Below are 23,945 nucleotides of genomic sequence, written 5' to 3' on the forward strand. Positions count from 1 at the left end.
GAACTAGAGAGAGCAATTTACTCTGCAGTACACTTCATGAGAGGATCACAGCATAGCTGTTGTATGTGGAAATTGGAGGTACAGCTGGGATTTTACACAGCTTCAACTACCGTCTGATCGTGATACAGAGGCTGTACTTGTTGATGGCAACACACATTGATTTTGGATAATAATCATGTCCTACACGGAATTCACTGCCATGGCTGTTATTTCTCATAGATAAAAAACAACAAAGATGTGGTTTTTAAGAATCCTAGACTCCAATCATTGAGATATAAATACATGCTAATACTTTCATAAACTTTACTAGACTTGAGCAGCCCTGTCTGTTTTTTTTACTTGTTGTTTGTCATACAAAAATAATATTTTGGTTTCACTCTGCTGTGAGTCCATTTGAATTTGCATGGATGTCTTTTTGCTTTACGTCTGCATAAAACAGCCCAGCTGCATGAAGCCTTCATTTCAGGAATGCTGTAGAAATAAAGCATTATAGTGCTGCCTGTGATCTTCTGATACCATTTAGAAGTTGAGTGAAATTTTGCCTGGTGTCATGTCATGTGTAGATGATGATTGGCTGTATGGCTGTAGTGTTCTACCTTGTTTTTACCAGGTTACATATTGCATTACTCATATCCAACTCCCTACTTAATGGTGTGATGTGTAATGGTTGAAGATAGCCAAAATAGTCCAGTATCTTTACTTTCTGTCTTGCTGGCAGCTGTTTCTTTCAAACCCATGTTGCTAAAAGTCCTGCTTTGGTCTGAAGCATGTGCTTCATCATGCAGTTTAGCGTCTGCTGCCACCTGTTCACTTTTTGTTTACTGCACTGTGGGGGATGTGTTTTGAAACTTGGGTCACAGCATTTGCAGCTATATTAATTCTAGAACATCTGCTCGATGCACGTTTTGCAAGGTGCCATGACACTGCGTTGCCATATCAATTTTTAATTACAGGCCTAATAGCATAATGGTTATGAGGCTGTCTGTCAAAAAAGACTCGTAAGAAGTCTGCTCTTGTGCTCAGCCCGTAGATCTCCCTCCTCTCTCCTGATCTGATTCGTTGTTATCCAAGCAGTTTATGAGTTTGGGACGGCTCTCAACATGATGGATCAGTAAGTTCCCAAAGGCAGATGACTCAGGACAGAGGACAGATCATTTAAGATGAACCTATAAAAAAGAAGAAAAGGAAAATGGGACCAATCACAGTCAAGCATGTTGTATCTAAACTCCAAAGACTAAAAATCCTTTATAAAAGATTAAATGAACATGAGTGAAACAACTCATTAGAATTAAAATGTGCATCTGGAGTAAAGTGGTGAATAAAGAGGTGGAAGCTGCACTGACAGAACAACATCCATCAGGGTTTGATGGATGGCAACATGAGCCCCGAAGAGCAAGGTGCCCTGAGAAACACACTGACAAATGTTACCTGAATGTTTAACCCATCATTGCTTATGAAAAACAAAAGCAGGCTTTATTTTCTATAGGTAATTATTACACTCTGTATCTGTAATTAGCCTCTGCTGTTGTTATTGGCTGTATCATTCCATGCATGTCTCCTCTGTCAGAGTCCTACATCATTCCTGTAAGGTCCCACTGCCACAGTAATATAGGACTGCTAAGAGCCTTTGGCTGTGTGTGGATGTGATGAAATGTGTAATTAGACATTTATCACCATATTTCTACAGAAAGCCATCAGAGACAGAAAAGCCATAACACTGGAATTTCTTTGAGTCGGACAAGCAGAGCTGGACAGATAGTAGCAGTACAGAGGAGTGATAATAATCAGTGTTAAAGTCTACAGAATGAATCATCCAGTCTGGTCATACTGTCAAGAGTCCAGGTGGAGAAGGTGGAGGTTCACAGCACTAATCAGAGTAATTAATGACTCCAGTTCAGTCATTAAGTGTGAGGAAAGAGAGAGCTGACACCTGAGAGGTCTCTGTGAGAGGAACAAAGACAAAGAGAGGGAAGCATCATCTGTTTATATTCAGGTCATACACTCAAATGAATCATGTTTAATTTATAGCACTACAAGGACAGTTTTATTCATACTGCAGTCCTCCATAATGTAGTCTGAAGGTATAGGAGGTCATGGATGATACTGTACATCTGGGAGAGTGTTGGTTGTATGTAGTCATGTAGAAACAGGCCTCCGGAGTGAATCCCTAGCTGGTTTTAGAGATCCTGAATGCTCGTCAGAGAGAGAGAGAGAAGGAGTGGTACATCTGTAGTCTGGACTCTAGGCTGTTTACACCCTGAACACACAGCTGTGACCAGTTGTTCTAACAAGCTCCTGCAGAGACTCAGCAGAAGACATCACAGTGAAAACAAGAGGACAGAACAGGGACGTCACACTGCAGCAAATGTGCACAGCATTCACCAAAGAAAACAAATTGGACCTCTTATCTTGGCTTGAGATGTTTGTGCAGCATTGATGTGCAAAGTTTGTATGAAATAACACAGTAAAAAGGCAGATGATTGATATATTTTCTGCTTTTGAAATGAAGTTTCTTGTTTCTTGTTCCTTTCTTTTCATGAAAAATGGCACACTTAGTCTTCCTTGTCCATGTGAGCTCTATCGCCCTCTCATCTCATTTTTTGCTTCTTATTAGTTATTAGTTAAAACCAGCGAGCCAATCAGCATGCAGCATTTATTCACCATAATGACATGGAAAAAAGGCCACTGGTTGGGACTGAAGGACCAGGAGACATTAACTTTCTCCCTCCTGCTGTCTGTAACAGACACTAACACTAATATGTACATTTAAATCTGATGATAAAGGGACTTAATACAACACAAGCTTTTTGCCAACTGGCAGCGCCAACTCTGGCCAAAGTAAGGCTCTAAGCAGACTGGTTTGACGCTCCTCTACTTCTTGTGCACCTCTCGCTTCTCACCTTAACTCTGCTACATGCCCCCGCCGTGTGTACGACCATCCGACCAAGAAGATATTAGTCGGATATGAGCTCATCCACCAACCACTCAACTAACCAACTGGAAGGTGTAATCCCTAAATTAGAAGCATTGCTGATTAGTATCTGTTATAATAGATTTTAATGGCTCTTCCATGTCATGCTGCTTGTTTGTGGTAAGTTACCTGCCATGTGATTCGAGGAGGCTGCTCTGAAGTGTTGAAATGATTGAAATCAAAAGTCCTTACTTCAGGGTAAGCTATATTATTGGCTAACAGTGCTCACTGCTGTAGAGCAGGTTAATTTCTTCCTCATAACTCATCAGCAGAAACCAAATGCCTTTAGTGCATATGCTGGAGCACCTTAACTGGAGATGAATTGGATTCATGAAAATGCATAAGCACTTTATGGCTGACTCTGTTTTCTGTGGTCAGGAGTTAAATGAAGGTTAAATCATTACAGTTAATTGTGTAACAAAGACATATTGGAACTAGCTTGTGAAGAGAGCAGGGTGGAGTGTCCTCATGCTCTGACCGAACCTCTTCACTTTTTGCATGCATAGAAAGACATGCAAAGATCAAACACCATATCAGAGCACATAGAAACTTTTTATGTATTTTTATGTGAGCACATGGCAGATGAAGCTTCCCTGATAAGATGTCTGTTAGTCACCAATATGATGACAAAGGAGCTGAGGTGATGAGAATCCTCCTGATCTAGTCTGAACTCTTTTTCTTGTCTCAGGGAACAGGGGGAGTAAAAGTATTGATGCTCTGCTACATCTGGTTTACTCACCAAAGAGTCTCACTGTGCAAATGTCAGAAAGCAATTACAGCCTGAATGCACATGGCTGCACACAAACATCATGCACATGTATGCTCTACTACTCACTTGTCCAAACAGGAGAATCTCAGTGATTTATCACATCATGTGTCCTTTTTGTGGCTCTTCATGCTCTTAAAGTGCTATAAATCTTCAAATTGTGCAAAAATGATGTAATTTTCCATCATGTTCCTGGAGAGGACTGCCAGGCCACAGAGATGATCAACATGTCTGAGATCGATGCTGATGATTGTCAGTAATGTGTTGCTAATTGTATTTTACCACTGTTAAAGTATCTTTGGAAATCCGGCTGTGTGGCTTACTAGATTGGGTGGCGCTGCAGAGAGAGCAGGGTAAAAAGAGCTCATTGACAGAAGCATTGACTGTGGTATGAGGAGTTTTATCAAAGGTAAAAATTTCAAGGAAGGAGTTTCAAAACCCTTGATTACTTCAAAAGATCTGAGACTCCTTTGACTTTCTAATTAGCAGAAAAAAGCAGAGTATTTGATGTGGGAATAACGTGAAATGTTGAACTTCAAATTCTGTCTATGTCAATGCAAGCCTACTTATAAACTCTTTACATTTCAGATAAATCATTAAAAGGGCAGATTTAACAATGGCATTGTTAGAAAAAGTCAAACTGTACAAACTACATCTGATTTTTAATGATTGAGGGTTTTTTTTGTCAGTAACGCCAAGGTGGATGACTTTAAACATGCTCTGCAGTCGTACCCCCCGCCCCCCCCAACTGACATACAAAGGGGATCCCAGTCTTCCTCCATCTCAGACCAGAGAATCGAGCTTCCACTGAAACAGTGCTTAGTAATGAAGCCAGAAATAGACCAGCTCCACCGTCAAACCCCTGTAAGCCTCTCTTGCTCTTCATCCTCCCCTCCTGTTTTATTCTGCTCCTAACAGGACCCATGAAACGTCTTCAGACTTTCATGACCCATTACCCATTCTAAGTGTTATTATTTAATAAGTACAGAGCGCACTAAAGCTACAGCTACTGTCATCATGACTGCTTTCAATTCCTCCTCTTTTTACCTCCTGATGTTTCTTTCCTCTGTGCTCTGGGCGTTAAATTTCCTTCTCTTTTATTCTCACACTTGGGCTGTGTTTCCTGCACAGTTATCACACTACAGTGCTTTTCTTTTTACGGTTTTCTTCACCCTTATTTTCTGCCTCTCACTGAATAAATAAGGATTTATTTGCTCACTTTTCCAACTGTGTTCCTTTTGTGTGTGTGTGCTTTATACTCCTATACAGTATCTTACACCTAATTTTTTGTTAACACCTGTAAATATAAAATCAAGTACCTAGCCATGCAGTCTTCAAACACACTTCAAACACGGTACTTTGATGGATGCCACCTTTGCAATAAGACGGTTTGTGAAATTTTATCCCTGCTGGATATTCCACAGTCAACTGTAAGGGATGTTAATAGAAAGTGGAAGCATTTAGGAACAACAGCAACTCAGCCACAAAGCGAAAGACCACGTAAAATCATAGAGTGGGGTCATTGGCTGCTAATGTAGGCATTAATGTAGGCACAAAAACTGTGCTGTGGGAGCTTCATGGAATGGGTTTCCATGGCTGAGCAGCTGCATCCAAGCCTCACATCACCAAGTCTAATTCCAGTGTCTGATGGAGTGGTGTGAAGCACATTGGCACTGGACTGTGGAGCTGTGGAAATGTGTTCTATAGAGTGAAAAGTCCAGCTTTGCAGTCAGATGGGTGAGTTTCTGTTTGGCAGATGCTGGAAGAACATTACTTGCCTGTCTGCACTGTGCCAACTGTGAAGTTTGGTGGAGGAAGGATAGTGGTACGAGGCTGTTGTTCAGGGTTTGGGCTAGGCCTCTTACAACCTTAATGCTTCAGCATACCAAGACATTTTAGACAATGCTATGCTTCCAACTTTGTGTCAACAGTTTGGGGAAGACCCTTTTCTACTCCAGCACAATGGAGGTCAAGGTTATAGTACTTGTATTTGAATTCAGTGTCATTACAGCCCCTTTTGGTGTAATGGTCAGGTGGCTGAATACTTTTATCCAAATAGTATATTTTTGTTCCATGTCATTCCCTTATATGCACACCAGCAAACCTGGCGTATGATTGTATCCTGTAAGGTCTCAGATGGATTTTTGTATCTAGCTTGCTCACTGCGTCTGAAGCTGTTTGTGATGAGATGCAAAATGTTTAAACGGCACATTAAAGCAGCACATTAACCCCACCACTGGATTTTGTGTGCATCCCTTTATGTGTGTGCATCATCACCACTGAGGCCACAGATGCGTATGCTTCCCTTTGTGCAGTCTGCTTGTGAGATGATTTAATGAGCTGCATAAAAGGATAGTATGGCATTTCAGATTCAAGAACTAAGATGTTGGCCAGTAGAGGAGATGAAGCATTGAGACACAAACTCACAAACACACTGATGGCATGTGAAATATACCACAATAACTGTACATATACTATCTGTCCCAACTTTTCTATCCTCCTATTCCTGTCTCATTCTTGACTACATAGGCAGTCCATGTTTTAAGGGCATGGTTTTGATGTTGACTGTGGTGGGACACAAAAATTTTCCATGACACTATCTGGATGTAATGGCTTTTCTTTACATACCTCTTATCACAATTCCAGGTCGTCTGGCTCATTTATATAAATTTCAGTAGAAACTCTCAAAATCTTAGTTACAACACAAAATCAGTCCAAGATTAATCCCACAATATGGTCTTTACAATTTCTAGAAGTGAAGCAGCTTCTTATAACCAAGATTTTTTTTTGCTGCCATTAAACAAAGCTATAAATGTCAACAAATAATATATTCAGAGGTCACGCCTCAGTTCGTACCCTGGTTTGGGGTCACTGTTTAGTATAGGTTATGTATACTGGGGAAAAACCTTCACAAATATCTAAAAGATAAAATAAAAGCAACACAAATTAGAATATATGCATTATAGAGCAGTGCATCATATTTATGGTTCATGAAGTGTGCCTTGACACTGTCACATAGTTGTCACTAGAGTTGTTCTAATTCCGATACCAGTACCAGAAATACATCAGATATTGCTAAAAACATGGGTCCTGTTATCGGTGAGCACATGCGTTTATCATAAACTTTAAAAAGAATTGGAGCCTGTGTGACGTCAGCTGTCTGCTTACAATAGGCGGACTCAAACAGCTTTTGTAGCCAATCTGTGGCAGCCTCCAAATTGGAATTGCTGTCTCAACCAAACTTTGGATCAATGGCAGACAAGAGCTCGCCCACTGAGCTGGACTTCCTGTCAGCTAAGCTATTGCTTATTGTAGCCTTCTGGTGGTAGCATCTCCACATCAAGCTGTCTATCAAATGAGATGTGCCAATCTGTGCGCAGTGAGGATTTTCCTAAATCGAAACGCTTGTGGTACAAAAAAAATCACCCCCGTATAGTGTGTGCTCATGAAGCCATTAGCTAATGAAACACGTTTCAATTTTTGAACCAGACTGTAAACCAGTTTATTTCTAACATAGAAACAGCTTTTTAACATGTGTTGTGTACATTACTTTCAGTGTTCCTGCATTATATACTGGAAATCAATTATTCTTTCTTGCTTGAAACACTGCACACTAACCTTGGAAAGCAGATGGATATGTCTGTTTTCTTGTTTCTCACTGGCGAATCCATCTTGCAAAGCTCCCATCTGAACCGTTTGGGCCTGGTTAGAAAGTGACAGGAAGAGCTTAGCGTGGATGCTGCTAAAGTGCCAGTTTTATCAGAACTTGAAAACATTTCTTCATTAAAAGAAGAACAAAGAACAGCAGTGAGTTGTTTTCTTTTCAAAAATGACAAAGTCGTGTACTGACATGTCTACAGTCACCATGGTTCGCGTTATTCCTCGGTAGCTATGTCACGTGTTTTGTTGCTCTGATTGGCCCGTAAAGATGTGACTGACAGAAAGTTCATCCAATCACACTCTGAGTTTTTTTCAAATCCTCTGCCCTTTCCTAAACCCTTAGTATTGAAGTTTTCCAGATGGGCGTGTGAAACAAATCCATCTGGTGTGTCAGGTTAACTGCACACATGGGCTACCATTTTTAGAGCAGAGAAGAAGAACTCATGGGAAGTGTGTGACATAGCAAGCTGTCGGCAATTTGACTGAATTCTACACTTAAAAAGTCAGACGAGTGAAACGGTGACATGTACAGGATGTAGTTTTGAGGCGGAGCACCACTGTCGCCATTTTCAACACAAGCAGCCTGACAAAGCATTTGAAGATGCATCACACAAAGGAGCTGGACGATTTCACATCCTAAACAAAGGAGAAAAAAAGGACCCACTACAACAGCAAAGTTTGAAGGCAGCATTCCAACAATACAAGAAATTACCCAAAGACATTATAAAGCAATGAAGACATCCAAAAAACAACTGTAAGGTTTATTGTTTTAGACGACCAGCTACAGTCTGTTGTGGAGAATGTGGGATTTTGCCACTCAGCATTTAGAGCCATGATATAGTATCCTAGGTGCAAAATTTTTAATCTGAGACAGCACATGAGGATAGCAATCATATCACAGACTGTACTGCTGTTTACATTTGATTGTAAATAACTATGTCATTTATTTCATAATAGGGTGACTGGAGACTACTCTCTAAATAATTGTAATGTGATTGGCTAGATTCTTGGTCAGTTTATTCTTACTGTCTGCACACATGCTAGCTTTTACAGTATGGATGAAGTAAAAGAATGACGTCAAAACTGAAAATCACTTGAATGTGGATTCACAGGGTTTTGTGGCTGCTCAGGCACACTGAACTTCAGCCTTCCAGATGGAAGCTGGGACGGTAAATCCAATCAGAAAGCTGTTCAGGATCAAGAGGCAGGGCTCATATGCTGCATTCATAAGCTCCTCAGATTTCAGAGTTTTAGTTACATCCAACTGTTTGTGTACCAAATAGCTCATCACATGATTATTATTGGTGGGAAATTCACTAAAAATGGCTCCCACTGAAAAGTGGTTTAACTGAGTTTACCAAAAGACAGTCAGCTCTCGTTCATATGTTCTCTCAGCGCTGCTGCGTGGTATGACAAGTGGGGCGTAACACAGAGAGGTAATATGGAAGGACTGTTTTTATGTCATGCCTGATAAATTCTTATTCATGCCCTTAGTAATTCACTAAAATCAATTTAAACAAAACTTTAAGTGGAATCCTGTTTTGCTAATCAGCCTTTTTAAACTGTGATGTACAAGGTGTTGAAATGTTCCTATCATCTTAAACCACATTTACATTCTAGTCAAAGAGGAGCAGTCAGCCAAGGGGACCTTGATGTGCCCAGAACAAGTTTAACATTTGCTACAGCATTAAGTGTCTTTGCAGCCAGCAAATGAGAAGTCCCAGACATCAGAACATTTCCTGGCCACCCTTGCTGCACATAAAAAGCTTTCTGTCATCTCATTTTGTAGGAGATTTTCTCCTCCTCCCTTCCTTCCTCTTTTGCTACCTTTAATCTTGTCCTCTTTTCTTTTCTTTTCATTTCTTGTCTTTTCTTTTCTTTTCTCAACCCTGTACTCACTTCACTATCCTTTCATTTCTTTTCCTTTCTGTCTTCGCCCTCTTTATTCACAGCTGCTGAAGAATGAGTATCAGACACTCATGAAGAAGGGGATGATAGGCTGCTTCCAGACAGATTCTTAACAGGATGCTTGGATGTGTTGGCTGCAGGCTGCTGTGTGAGTTTCTTGTGTGAATGAGGGAGACCCGTATGGCTCTCAGCTGTAAGTAATAGGTTTCTATATAGTTCTGGGCAGCCCTAAAGCTCATTCTCTCTCTGCACCATCATCGTGCAGCAAAGCCAGCCCTACTGTGTACTGTGGAGCCACACAGCATCATGTGCTACCATCTCTTTTTGGCCTCTTTCCATTTGGACCATTGTGTATATTTATTATTGAAAAAACAATGGAGAAGCATCTAGATACACAGTAGAGTCAACCCTGTGCTCTTAATAAAAGCCTGTGATAACACATGTGGGTTTGTGGTCAGGTAGGCTGTGTAGTGAAACACTCCATTATTATTCACCTTTCAGCTCCACAGCGATAAGACCTCAACAAGCACACAGCTGTCCTGTACCCCTCTGCTCAGCTCCTGATAACTGCACCTTTTCATGTCAGCGTAGGCAGGCCATTGTTCATGCACCAGAGAGCTTATTAATAATAATCTGCCTTTGTGGAGCACCTTACAAAATAACAATTACCAAGAGCCTGATTTAGAAAAAGGAAAGGTCTGAACCATGACATAGTTATGAGAGCATGAGAGAAGAATTGAACTAAATTAGAAACAAAATTGTAAGAAGTTGGAATAAACCCCCTTGGGATCCCCTAGGGAGTGTGTAAGTCTTTGTCTTCCTTTAGATACTTAAATCGATTGGGGCACATATGAACTAAAATCATGATAAAGCCCTTTTTGCATACTTATAGCAGCAATCTTCAGTTCAGAAAAAAATCATGTGGACCTATTTTTCTAGGGTTTAATCAATAAGAAACTTAAAATTGATGCAAATGTTTTACAGAAATATATCACTTTTTTGTCATGGGGGAAAGCTTTTTTCATTAAAGTAGGAGGGGCTCCAAAACAAAAGGCTGGGAACCACTGGTCTGAAGTACAGCAGGTGATCCACTCGTCTGTGCTTTGCATGTGACTAAATTAATCTATCTGGGTGTGGCGGTTACCAATCCTAAGTTAACTGCTACACTCATGGTAGCCATTGCAATCAGCTGTGTGTAGTATTATATGTTACCAGAAACCCTTTTCATTAAAGTAGAATGAATAAAGAGAATCTGAGGGGAAAAGTCAAGAAAATAAGTACAGAAGACAATAGATGTGACAGCCAGATTCTCCCATGAGTCTTTCCACTCCACTTTGATTAAAAAAAAAAAAAAAAGATTAAAGTTACTTTTTGTTTCTTTCACTTTTTCAGTTTGTCCCCCTTTGTGCATACACACGTCTGTCTTTAGCGGTCTGTCTCTCAGCCTGGATAGGGAACAGTGCACACGACTTGCATGTTGACATCTGGTTGGATCTTTTTTCTTTCTTTTTTCAGCGCTACTCACAGCAAGGGCACTTTCCTTTGGAGAGCACTAAAGGGTCACAGTCACAAACACTTGCCTTGTTGAAATGCACCACCACATTTTTTGGAGCTACACCTGACATGCAGTGTTTTCTTGTGTATTGCTGTGCAGATTTACAATCATAGTTGTGATTACAGGTCTTAGGTTTTTCTTGATTTGATTTTTCATCTTTATAAAGCTTCCCAAATAGCTTTAGCTGGTTTTTTTCTCTTCATAAAATAAGAATATCACAATATGAATGTGCCCCATTTTAACAGTTTTCTAAAAAAAAATGCTCAACGTATTAATTTCTTTTGTGCCTAACTTGGATGCAGCCAAAAGTGACTGGATTTCCTACAATGAAGCAGCACTTGAATTTTTCTTCCAAATTGAGCCCTCTTTATCTGTGTTTCTGTTGGGTTGAACAGTATGATTGCTTATTTCATTCCCCAAATGGAATAAATGATTTACTATGATGTGCTAGGTTATCACGTATAATGCGAGAACCCAGACACGCTTGTATCAGCTTCCATTCAGGCCCAGCAGAGATATTTGATCTGAGTTCAGTGTTTTTGTCCTTGGCTGAACCTTTGAGATTGAGTCAGAGTGACCAATGCTGCTGTAACTGACACTGGTTATCTGTGTCCAGAATCTCCTTTACCTGCAGCCTTATCCGCCAGAGACTCTATGCTCATTGTTACACTCAGGGTTTCTGTGGGCCCACTACAAGGGCAGACCTGCTTCATTTGGTCTCAGTCCACAGGTCTTGTGACTCACATATTAGCTGACAGTAACGCAGAGATTAATACATGTATGGACCTCAAGCACACAGCCTCTTGTTCACTGTCTTGTTCTTGGCTGCTGTGAAACCTCAGACAGCTTCTCTGGGTTTTGCAACATCTCTCCATGATGCACACTGCAAGTGTTCCTTCACAATACACAGATTTTTATGCTTCATATCAAAACAATTTACTTCTCCCAGAGACTTAAACTGAAAGTTGAACCGTGTGTATATGGGTTTGAAAAAAATCCTTACAACCTTGTCCTAAAAAAGCAGTGCTGAAGTAAAATACGTGACTCAAGATTTCTCTCTTTCTGTTAATGTAATGGCATCAACGATGCTTTGATCTGTTTTTGCTCACCAGGGTTCTCCATGTCTGATGTGAACAAGAGAACCCAGGGGTCCAACATGTTAGATTTTGCTCTGGGGCTGCCTTTGCTGATCTTTCATTCATTGAATTGCCCCCACCTTTCTCTATGCTGCAATTTTTGTTCTAGGATTTTCCTCATGCTGTGTAATTCTCTGATTATCCTATATCATCAAACATTATTTTATTTGATTGCTAAAAGAGGTAGATGTATTTTCTACCAGAGATGTTAACAGCTGTTTTTGTGTGTGAAATAAAACCTTTATATGGCTGTATTTTTATGTTCTTAGATTTGAAGATCGGTATTTAGCTGTACTGGCTATATGTTAGTGTAGGTTTCAATCCAAAGACATAAAAGGCAGGTGGTTTGGGAGAGGACGAGCATAAACTGAGCATCTGTGTCTGTAAAAGCCACTGGGAAAGTTGCCAGTCTACCACAGGCTGTGTGGTTTATCTCTGCTTTCTCCCCAATGCATGCTGGGATAGGTTTACCCACACTATGACCCTGAATTAAAATAAACAGGTATATGCATCCAAAGGCTTAAAACTTCAGTAGAGATACAGTGCATCTGTGTAAGGTTTAGATAATGTATAAAGGCCCAACAGTATGGGAGAATGGATTCAGTTCTGTTGCTCCTATCAGTGAAATGCTGCAGGAGATGGATTTAGACTCTGGCTGCTGGATTACAAGTATTCATTTGACTTTATAACTGCTCCTCTTTTTCACTCAAATCCACCGTCCTCTTTTCTGTGCTCTCAGCCTCCACTTCTTCTTTCTCCTCTTCTATTTTTTTTCTTTTCCCATGGCTTCATCTTTATTTTCCTCCTGTCCTCTTTCGCTCTCTTGTCTATTTGGTCCCGAGGCTTCTGCTGCACATCTTCCTCGTGGTTGAGCATCAGAAAAGCATATTAATAAACAGTTTGTTTCTTGGGAAAAAAAAAAAAAAAAAAAAGTTTATTCTGCAGCTTGTTGTGGTCTTAACCCTTTAAAGCCTGTTGTATCATATTTGATACATACTTTTATGATACCTCTATCTCACCAATAGGATGAATAAATTACTAAAAGAAAAAATTCTGAATACAATCTGATAAATGATAAAAATGCCGTCAAGTGGATTATCCATTACCAAAAACACCTAATGTATCAAATGATATATGAAAAATATATGTTAAATTTTATGGAAATTTTGATTTTCTTTTTAATTTCAGTTGAAAGGAAAATAAACATTTCAGTTCCAAAAAAATAGAAGTTTCTGGCTATAATTTGTTTTCAGGCCTTCATGGGTTCAACGTGTTTTACTCTGGCATGCCAGTACCTCCATATTAATTTAACTGTAAAGAGCCCATCTGCAGATTGTTCTATGTCCACCTATCAGCGCCACCTCTGTTGGGTCCAGCGGGTGTATCTCACACTTTTTTTTTTTTTTTTCTTACCTGAAGGTCATATTTGAGTTTCACCTCCTCTTGGAGCATGCTCTCCTTTGTTTAGAGTCTTTCAGCACGTGTATCTCATCTTTCAGAGCTTTGTTTTGCTCTTTCACAGATTTGTTCTCATCCATGATGGATTTCTGAGTATTTGTGAGGATTTGTATGATTTCACTGTCGGTGAGCTGCTGCTGTGCTGCAGCTGCACTGCAGGCGGTGCGTTCACACGCCGTAAACTGCAGAATTATAAAAGGCCTGGATTACAAGCTTCAAAAATAGAAACATGTTTAAAGTTTACAGAATGAATATAGAATTTATTTACATATGATAACAGAGAAATGCAACCTGTGGGATCATTCATCCTGAAAAAAACACATCTATGTAAAGACAGCTATGGTTGATGTTAAGGTCAGAGCACGACAACACTAAACACCACGCAAATAGCACACATCCTACAACATCATTTATAAAATGAGACATTTCCACCATGGAAATACACTCAAAAATATTTGTATAGTAAGTTGAGTATGTCAAAAGTATACTTTCTCCACAACAAGTTGTTTTATGGAAAATTTGAGATGCTGTAAAAGAACAATCTACATCAGAATTGCAGATATTGATTTCTACGATTTCTGAATCGATTCAAAATTTCCAATAATCAATATTTTTAAATGTACTTTATAACATCCTGAGTGTATGTGCTGACTCAAAGACACAGATGCTACAGGAGAAGTATGGCTTGTTAGCTGCACTAGCTCTCAGTGTCGGTAATGTTTGCAATACTGTGTCTAACATACCGATGTACTGCCTGCACTGCTCTGAGTTACTCAGCCCATCCTGTTTTCCCAGAAGAAAAAGTTTTCAGATTCACTGTGGATTCTACAATCCCAGGTATGAGGAAGCCTGATCTGATGTGTATACTCAGTTTGCTAAACCTAAATAATGTAGCCCACTTCAGGAACAGTTCATACGCCCGAAGTCACATCACGCAGACATGGTAATATCAGCCAACAACTACTAACCAGCAGGGACAAGAAAAATAACAGATTTTTTATGTCAAAGACTGATGTTACCGTTTAACCAGCGACCATGTTAACTGGTGACTGACTACAAAAAAAATGCATCTAGGTTAACCCTCTGGTACCCCCTGAGCCTAAAACGCACACTTTGTTGACACTCTTTTAAATAGCTCTGTCCTCTTTCACAATTAATTGTGATAGAATTTTTTTGTTTGTTTACTTTTGCACAACTTTCAAAATTCTGGCCCAGTGACAACAATCAGCCCAATGTAAATAAAGTAAACTTCTTTTATAGCTTTTACATCCTAAGTGTGCAAAAAGTCCCCATTGAAACCCATAGGCCATTAAGGCATAATTAATGCATTTTCTGGTGTCTGGGCTTCATTTGAGAGTTGGGGCTTTATATTTGCCCCTGAACCATTTTTTTTACCCTGTGATGTTACTTTTACCATATATGGACAAGGGCAGGAAATGCATGTTTTTTTGCCCCCCACCCACCCCCTAGATTTCAGTGTTATACTGCCCTCTGCTCCTCTTCTCACCAACTGTCTGAGGTTTTTATGTGTGTATCAGTGTGAGTCTGTGAGTGTGTATGTGCATGTGTGTGTGCCCTTATGCCCTTATTCCTAAAAAAAAAAAAGCCAATTAGTGCAAGTGGCACAGTTTTTCTTTGATCCACTTTAATGTGTAGTTTTTGTGCAAACATCAAAAGCCCTCTGATTTTTTTTATTGACAAATACACATCCCACAAACCTGTAAAGAGCACATGAAAGAGAGATGAACTTAAACAATACTCAATTTTGTTTACACACCTGCAGCTGCAGCAGCATGTGAAGAGGGAAAGCAGAGGAGAAGTGGTCATTTCTTACCTTGTGCTCTAAGGGTACGTTCACACCAGAGCTGTTTGGTCCGCTTTAACCAAACTCTAGTCCATTTTCCCTGATAGTCCGGTTCGTTTCGAGTGGTGTGAACGCTCACACAAACTCTGGTGCGGACCAAACAAGCAGACTCTGGTCTGCCTGAAACAAGTGGTCTCTTCCTAATGAACCCTGGTGCGGTTCGTTGGAGGTGTGAACGCAAAGCAGACCAACTTTTGAACCAAAGGCAGGATGAGGCATAAACCGTAATGATATACAGATTTATATGTGATTTAATACCCTCAAATACACGTCAGTACCTCACTTCGCATCTGTGTAGCCATGGCAACACGTCGTAGTCCATGCTGATTTATTCATCTCGTGTAAAGGACGACATGCTGGACAGCTCACCACCTTGCTGGGTGCTCATAATGCCAAAATGCAAGAGCAGAAACCACAAGACAGCGTAAATTCTGTGTTTTTTCATTGTTTATGTGGACGAAAATACCGACAGGAGTTTCATCTTCTTCTACACCTTCTTTTCTTCTTGGTTGCAGTTTGTTTGTGGCAACAGCAACCCTAGCGGGCAGAGGTGGTAGGTGTTCAGAAGATTTGGTCCGCTTGACCAAGAGAGCAGTGTGAATGCTAACCAAACCAAAGGAAAGTGAAACAATGTTGCCATTTCTGTTCCAAAATGGACCGAGTCCCCGGACTCTCAGGTGTGAACACGACCTAAGAGATGGAGAGAGAATTTAGTCAAGAGGAGGTCCAACAAGCCCTGGATGTTGTGATGGAGTCTGAGGTGGCTTTCACACGAGGGTCCCGGTCCTGGATCTAAGTGCAGCCCAAAGCCTGGTTTGTTTTGGTCAGCATGAATGCAAACATTTTTTTATTTTATTGATATCTTCTAAGCATATATTAGACATAATGAGTTGATATTTATTTTAACTTAAGTTTGGGAGCAAGGCCACACCAAAACCACACCCTCAATCACATGAGAAAGCCTACTTAAACATAGCCAACCCACATCACGCCATCTGTCTGAGAGTCCAACCCACCCTTCCTCCCTTCTCTAACTCATTAATCTCCTCCTTCATCAGTACTCACCTAATTCTAGTCACAGTCTGGGTTGAGATCAGCTCGGGCAGAGCGACGCCTGAAACGGAACCCCCATCCTGAGTCTCCCTCTGTCGAGCCTTCATTCATCTAGACTAAAACTACTTACCCATATCCCTAATCTTCATCACAACAGACAACAGTCTCACTTTACATTCTTATCAATCTCGATAAAACCTTTAATCGCATTCTGTTGTGGTGTGGTCCTTGCTAGTGAAAATTCAGTTAACACTTGGTCACTTTTTGAAACTTTATTTTCCCACAGCATTGTTGATAGTGAAGGCTTTAGATATATGATTGTTTTTTTTTCTACTGATGAGTTTCTGAATAATATGTTTACTGCTAAGGCCCACACATTTTACTCATGATAAAAATATTTTTCAATTAAGTGCAAATTTCTGTTTTCTTTTCTTGTTATTATTGTAATTAGTTGATTAAAAAAACATAACAAATATGCCAAGAATGCATAATGTTGAGCACTTGAAGCATGCTTGAAGCGGCTTTTGCCAGTCTTGGCACATGCTTGATTCACGTCTTCCCCCATTCTTTCCCCCTGTATTTCCTGTATCTCTACAGCTGTCCTACCCAATAGAGGCAACAAGTAATAGTTATGAAACCTAAATGCAAACACACAATGGGCAAGGGACGAATTAAGATTGAGCAAACGACCTTCAGTGTGTCAGTGTTGCTTTCACATTGTGCAGGGTTGTATTGTCTACATCTTTTAGTGCCAATGGCATTTTGTTCTCTGCAGCTCTGTCTCTCAGTTCCTTTTTTTTCATCCTACATAAAAGCACCCAGGACACTTGAGTCAGTAAACACGTGGGGTTGCAGTTGGCAACGTGTCTCATTTTGTATGTGCGAAATGTGCTTGAATCCTCAAAGTGATTGATTTCTACATCATTATCACAGTTCTTGCAACTCCCACATATAAAGGGGCCAAGGGGCTTTTTGCAGCAAGGTTGTTCATGTAGGGGGGGGGTGGTGTTACTGTAGCTCTGCACTACCTTGTTGCTCAGTGAAGGTGTTTGTTTGTGTGAAAACATGTGCTTCTGTGAACACTGGTTGGAGAGACACCACTGAAGAGTGCTCCATTCCTGTTTAATGATGCCCCTTATTTCTGATGCTAGCACACTGTCATGTGTAATAGAGAATTTCAGAGACCGGTTTGATTTCATTGCATTCTTTTTTCTGATTTTAGACCAGAAGTTTTCAAAGGGCACCAGTATGTGTCACTACAAAGACCCAACAGCACTTCCGTTGTAAGACTTTTGCTCACCTTGGCTGTTATGTTTATTGAATTATAGTTATAGATATTCTTGTCTTTAAGGCAGTGAAGACTTTCTGTTCGAAAACATCATTTTAATGTTATGATGCTCAGGTCAAGTGGACATGTGCTAATGATGCTGTCCAAGTGAAATCCTCTTCATTATGACAGGTTATAATAGGATTCACAGCTTCTCACATTCTGGCAGTATGTTGTTTTCAGCTTTTATTGTGTGCTCACATTCCCTCTCTCTTCATGTGTGTCTCCAGGTGCAGCAGGATGCAGGGTGTACTATCAGTGTGTGGACTACAGCCCCTGCTGGCCCTCCTTCTGCTTCAGACTATGGGCTATGGTAAGTCCCTATTAAAACTGTCAACCTTAAACAGTAGTCCTCATTAGCCATGTATTAATATCTCATGACATAGGCTCCATATTTTCATACCAGTTGAAATCTTTTCATTTTTTTCAGTCTCAGCTTTATATATATATATGTACATTGCTTAAAAAATTTATTAGACCACCACCCAAAGTAAGGTTTATGCCACAGCTGCCCTAAATTAATAGCATTGGTAATTACCAAAATCATTTTTTATCTTTCTGCAATGGTTAATACACCAATATGTAGAAGCTCTTTAACCCAAATGATATTTTTAATGCTAAAATATAATTATTATTGTTTTCCATGAATTTTCAAATGTACTGATTTACAAAAAACTGAAAAAATAGTAAAGCACATTAATATTTCTTGATTAATATTTCAAATTATAATTATTTACTTGCATTCCTGAACAGAAAAATTAGTTTTAGTGGTTAAATGTTATGATTAATTTCTGACTTCTCAGAGAAGCCTAGTGAACCAGCTCAAATTTGGGTATAAAAAGGTGAATTCAGTTTGAAATTCCTCATTCCTGTTAAAAATGGTAAAATGTTGAGAGCTCACTGAAAATGAAAGAGTCCACATTAAAGCACTTCATGATGCTGTATGGTCTCTGAGACAAATATGACAGGTGGTCAAATAAATTTGTTAAGCACTGTATATATATATATATATATATATATATATATATATATATATATATATATATGTATGTATATATATGAAGGCTAATGTCATTAAGACTTTGTAAACCATCAGCTGGATCAGAGGTATGTTTTACCCAGAATGGTAAAAGCAGTTTTATCCAAGCTCCCTGCAGTTTAGTTGTTTGTGTTGTACTCACTGTCAGAATATGATAATGTACTAGTGTCAGACCTCTTCAGACAGCTCATGAGCTATGATTTACAACCTGAATACAACTCTATACAAACACACACACACACACACTTACTCAGTCAGCTGTGCAGTGTTATGGCAGTAGAGAAAAGGATGCACTTGATCAGACCCAGCAGATCTCAAGTGACAGGCTGACAGCTTTGACTTAGGCAAATGGTAGAAATAACAGCCTTTACTATCTGAAAGCCCACTGATGGCACCTCTGAAAGGACGTGATGAAAGAGCGGAAGAGAATGATGAAGGATGTTTGCAGTTGTGTTCCTATTACAGTGAAAATGCCATCATTGCCCACCCAGAGCCTGTGTGCAGCTCTGTGACAGCCACATAAAGCCTCTTTGACTGTATTTGATATCTAAGAGCAAAGTGAAGACAGATGATCGTCTGTGAGCCAGCCGAGAGAAAACAATGTGCAAGAGGCACGCTTTTGGATTTCTCAGCACCTGGACTGGCAGAGAGGGGAAGGTAGATAGTGTTGGCTTGAACTGAACTATTCTTTATTGTCCATTCGAGAAGTCATAGTACAAACTTTTTTGAAATCTAATTTCCATCATCACCCTCCTAATCCCAGTCCTCCCTATCATCTCAGAGCCAGGTGAGCTTTATTTAAAAAAAAAAACCGACACGAAGCATATGAAACACAAATATCTATAGAAAAGACATCCTCCTGGAGGATTTGCTTGTGATAAAATTTCCATTTAAATGCAGATTTGATTCAATGGTATCAGGTAACCTTGCTAGTTTACATTGCCACGGACGAAAAGAGCAATGTTTCCTTTTGTAATATGATCTCCTGCACAATTCAATTCAGGCTTTTTTCAGAGGACACTGTGCTTGATATTGATTCATTCATTTCTACAAATTACATCAGCAGCCAGAAAACAGAGGCAAACATATTTTGAAAACATGGTCAAAAAGTGTAAAAAAGGGAGAATACGATTAAGATTGCTCTTGTTGAGGCTGATTGGCTTCATTTGTGTTAGTGTGTTTGTTTGGCCAACTTAAGCAGCATAACATTATCAAAATGGTGCTTCTACAGAGGCCTGTACAACGAAGCTGGATTTTCTGTTATCCAGATAACTTCAGGATTAACCCTGGATTTTCTGTACGACCAAGCTGGTTCACTTCTTACCGGGATAAATAACCACGGTAACTTATGCTGAACTGCTAACCTGCTCCGGAGCAGGTTATGTCCTGGAGAAGAGATCAGCGAGAATAAAAGCACTGCCTCCTGACCAATCAGTTATCTTGGAAAATGGCCTGCCCATTTTTAGAAGATCCTTGTTGGTGCACGGAACAAGAGAAGAGTGCTTAAGAGAGAAAGAATATTTAGGGATGGATGATAGATAAATTCCAGTGATTTCATCCATACAGCAGAGACAGTGTGGAGAAATAAAGCCTTATCACTCACCGCTTTGATGAATGTTTTTATATTTGATCTTCACTTGTTCCCAAGTCCTTTTTGCTCCACTAGGGTAGCATCTGAAATAATGGGGTTAATAATAATGGTCACACATAATGGCCTTTGCACATTGGGTCCGATTATTTCGTCCGAATTTTTCGCACATTAAAAAAGAAAATAGAGCTCATGTAGTTCTAATCAAGGTTGCACACTGACGCTGAAATTTTCATCCGTCATTTTTTAAAGGAGTGACAGAGACGCAGGCTCGCAGTACGAAACTATTTACCATCTTTTACGAATTTTCGCAGTGAAGGCAAATTAAAACGTATCAGACCCAGTGTGCAAGGTCCGAGTGCGTGACGTTTTTTTGGATTAATCTGAAAAAAAAAAACGCATCCGAAAATCACGGACCCGCAGTTGTAAAGACCTTTACTGCAGAAACATGGATTAATGGAACGCACAACTACTTGTGCCGTCACGGTGAGGAATTAATATTACAACACAAAATTCAGAGGAAGCTCTGCCCCAAATATCTGTGCTGTAATAAAGTGAAACTGAGTGATCAGAGTGCTGTCCGTTTATATTGTCCGAAAAATTAATATCGTATAATCTGATGAATTTACGCATTAACAGAGTCGGCAGTTTTCTGCCAACATTCCTCCCTGGCATTTGCTGTGGCAACAGTGTTGCTTCTGGCCTGGATGATTGATTTAAATTCCTCATATTTTTTTAAGAATGATTGTCTGTTCCTCCATTGAGAAATGCAGGGTTTCTCCATGTTTGCGATAGGTCAGACACTGCAAACACCACCCCTTTTATGTGAGCGCACACTGATCCAGCTTGGAAAATCCTGGCTGCAATTAGCAACTTGGTAGCCAGCTTCGTCGTACAGCTGATCCAGATTGCGAATGTCTTGATAAGTCAATCCCGCTAACAGAGAGCTATCCTGGACTTGTTAATCCAGCTTCGTGGTACAGGCCTCAGGTGGAACCTGGCAATCAGATTATGCTGTATTGACAGTTGTAAAATAAGTTTACCTCTTGTTGTCCTTCTTGGCAAGGTGGTTCAGAAATTGCAGTTCTTTGTCAGTATGTGAATGTGCAGGAGGAAGGCATGTGCAAACGAAGTAAACAAAGATGAGTGTCAAATCATCCAGGGGGGGCAAAGCAAAGAAGGTGACAGCAGGAAGGAAAATCTGATCAACGCAAGTCAATGATGTGTCATTGAGTGAGTTTAGTTGTGTATGTTTGTGTTTTGGCATTAATCTTTCACTATGTCAGTTGGTGCACTCATACCAGTGAATCACTAAAGAGCATGTACTTTTCCATCATCTCCCCTTGGCAGATTTTCTACATCACATCACTCCTATTTCCCTGTTTCACACACAGTACCTTCATTCTTTTCCTCCTCCATTTTTCATTCATGTGTTTCCCTTCACCTTTCACAGTCACGTTCTGTTTTATACTGGAGACATTTCTGCCTGTTCTGTTTTTCCAGGCTGTCAGATTTTCCCTCTGAAAGGAAAAAAATGCATTCATGCTGCTATCAAGAAAACAATTGTAAATTTTCCTCTGCAGCACAGCACAGGACTGTGATGCTCTATGTATGAGAACATTTTTAACATGCAGCCAATCATGTATTTGAAATCTGAATGATATTGAAAAAACAAACATTGCAAAAACTTTTAGTTTTTTTATATATATAAAAAAACATAATGATAAAACCAGATAAATGAAGTGCCTTTTATGTACATATAGGACCTTTACATTAGAATGTTTTTAATTGTTGTGTTTTTATGCCATATTATAAATATCACACTGTGCAGCTGTCAGAAAGCGTCTCCAACACAGATAGAGGAGGAGGAGGATAAGAGGAGACAGAGCAAGCTCACTTGTTTCTTAATCAACAATTTCTAATGACAATCAAAGTTAAGTTTAGCCAACCTGACCATACCCATTAGAGTAACAGATGGTCAAATGAATGACTACAGGGTCCATCCGAGACCGCCAAGCCACAGTGCACATTGAAGCTGTAAAATAAACAGTCGGCACATCCGTACTGTGAACAGACCGGTTGTTAGTGAGCACCAGGACGAGGTGCCATTTATGGCGTAAATCAACTCACCTAGGATTGGCCTGGTGGAACTTAGCATCTGCCTGAAGAGTCATACCTGTGCATCACCACATAGCAGGAGGAGACTCACAGACGCTGCTGCACAGAGCTCACTTCCCTGACTTCTGATGAGGTTTTCAGACAGATTTAAATGCACATTCATCACAGAAACAAGAAAACAGAATTTTGGCAACAATCCAAAAGCACAGAAGCAGCAGCATGATGTGCATCAGATCACCTGACTATCCCATGTCCTTAAAGTGTGACTATTGTGCATGCGCCTATCGCCATTCCATTCCACAGTGGCAAGAAGTGCTTAAATATATAAAATAAAATCAAATACAAGAAAAATGTATTAAGTTGATAACTTAGATAGCAGTGGTTCTGTAGTTTAAACAAATATTATGTCCTCAATTAGGAGAGTTAGATGATAAAATAACGTTAATATTGGTTGGGTAAATTTGAAACAGGAACCCATAGTCATTAAGCAGCATAACAGCTGTATCAGAGGAGCTCTCATTTTGCATCTTTGTTATTAGCTAAATCAACTAGCTGCTAAATTCAAATCCAAACTTTTCCTATTCCAACACCTCACAAGAGGCAATTAACACCCCCCCCCATGAATAAATAAACAAATAAAACACAAAAGTAGACATATTCATTTAATATTATTTTTTGAATGCAAATATAGGAAAGTGATCATAAAGTCTGGCTGACTGTAGGTGCATTGCATAATTTGCAATTTCACACCTCCTCTTCTACATCACATATCACTGGTGTGGGGCCAAAACCTCCAATCTCCAAAATCACCACTTTTCAAGGAATGGGGAAAAAAATGCTTTATTTTATCAAATAATTTCAAGACAGTATATAGCTGCAGACCGTGCATCTCTGAGACGCCTTCACTTTCAGACCAGAAGTGTCATAATTTGCAGTACAACATTTATGATTATTATTTTTTTAATTCAGTTTTATTCACAAAGTCTGGCAGTTACATTTTATGAAATTACTAAATTGCAAACACAACAAAAATTTCATGAATAAAACAGAGAAAAAGTTCAGAGATCAATTACAGTATTTTTAGAAGTAGTTACATGAACAGTGGCTCACTTTCGCTAAAACTATTATAGCTATGCAAACTGTGTAATTAATGTCACTACATATACCAATGTAGCTAAGTTAGCTTTAGCAACGTGAGCTTTAGCAAATGTAGCTAACATAGCTGCTTTGTGAGCTTAGCTTTGGCTCTGTTAGCTATGTAGCTTACGCAGCCACACAGCTTTCCTTTATCACAGTCGGGGAAAACACCATAAAAGCATTCCTGCTGTTTTCATTGTAATTCCAAAGGTTGTCTGACAGCTTACAAAACAAAAGATTCTGAGGTAAAGAGAACATCGAAGTATGAATAACATTACGACACTGAAGTTAGCTTTCAAAGTTAGCATCGTAGAAAGCTAAAGTGTTCGCTATCCCATGGTGTGAGCTTCCAGCCAATAAGAATG

General features: G+C 39.6%; 1 protein-coding gene across 1 annotated transcript in view; it reads left to right on the top strand.

The window, feature by feature from the left end:
• Positions 1-23,945, top strand: part of LOC121512822 (neurocan core protein-like) — a 121,584-nt gene that overhangs the window by 19,307 nt on the left and 78,332 nt on the right. The window contains exon 2 of the mRNA XM_041792302.1: positions 17,929-18,011. Within this exon, the coding sequence (XP_041648236.1) occupies positions 17,939-18,011 (73 nt within the window). The 5' untranslated portion in view covers positions 17,929-17,938. The remainder of the gene's footprint in view (positions 1-17,928; positions 18,012-23,945) is intronic.

The sequence above is a fragment of the Cheilinus undulatus genome, linkage group 7, assembly GCF_018320785.1.
Source record: "Cheilinus undulatus linkage group 7, ASM1832078v1, whole genome shotgun sequence".
In the NCBI taxonomy this organism is placed as follows: Eukaryota; Metazoa; Chordata; class Actinopteri; order Labriformes; family Labridae; genus Cheilinus; species Cheilinus undulatus.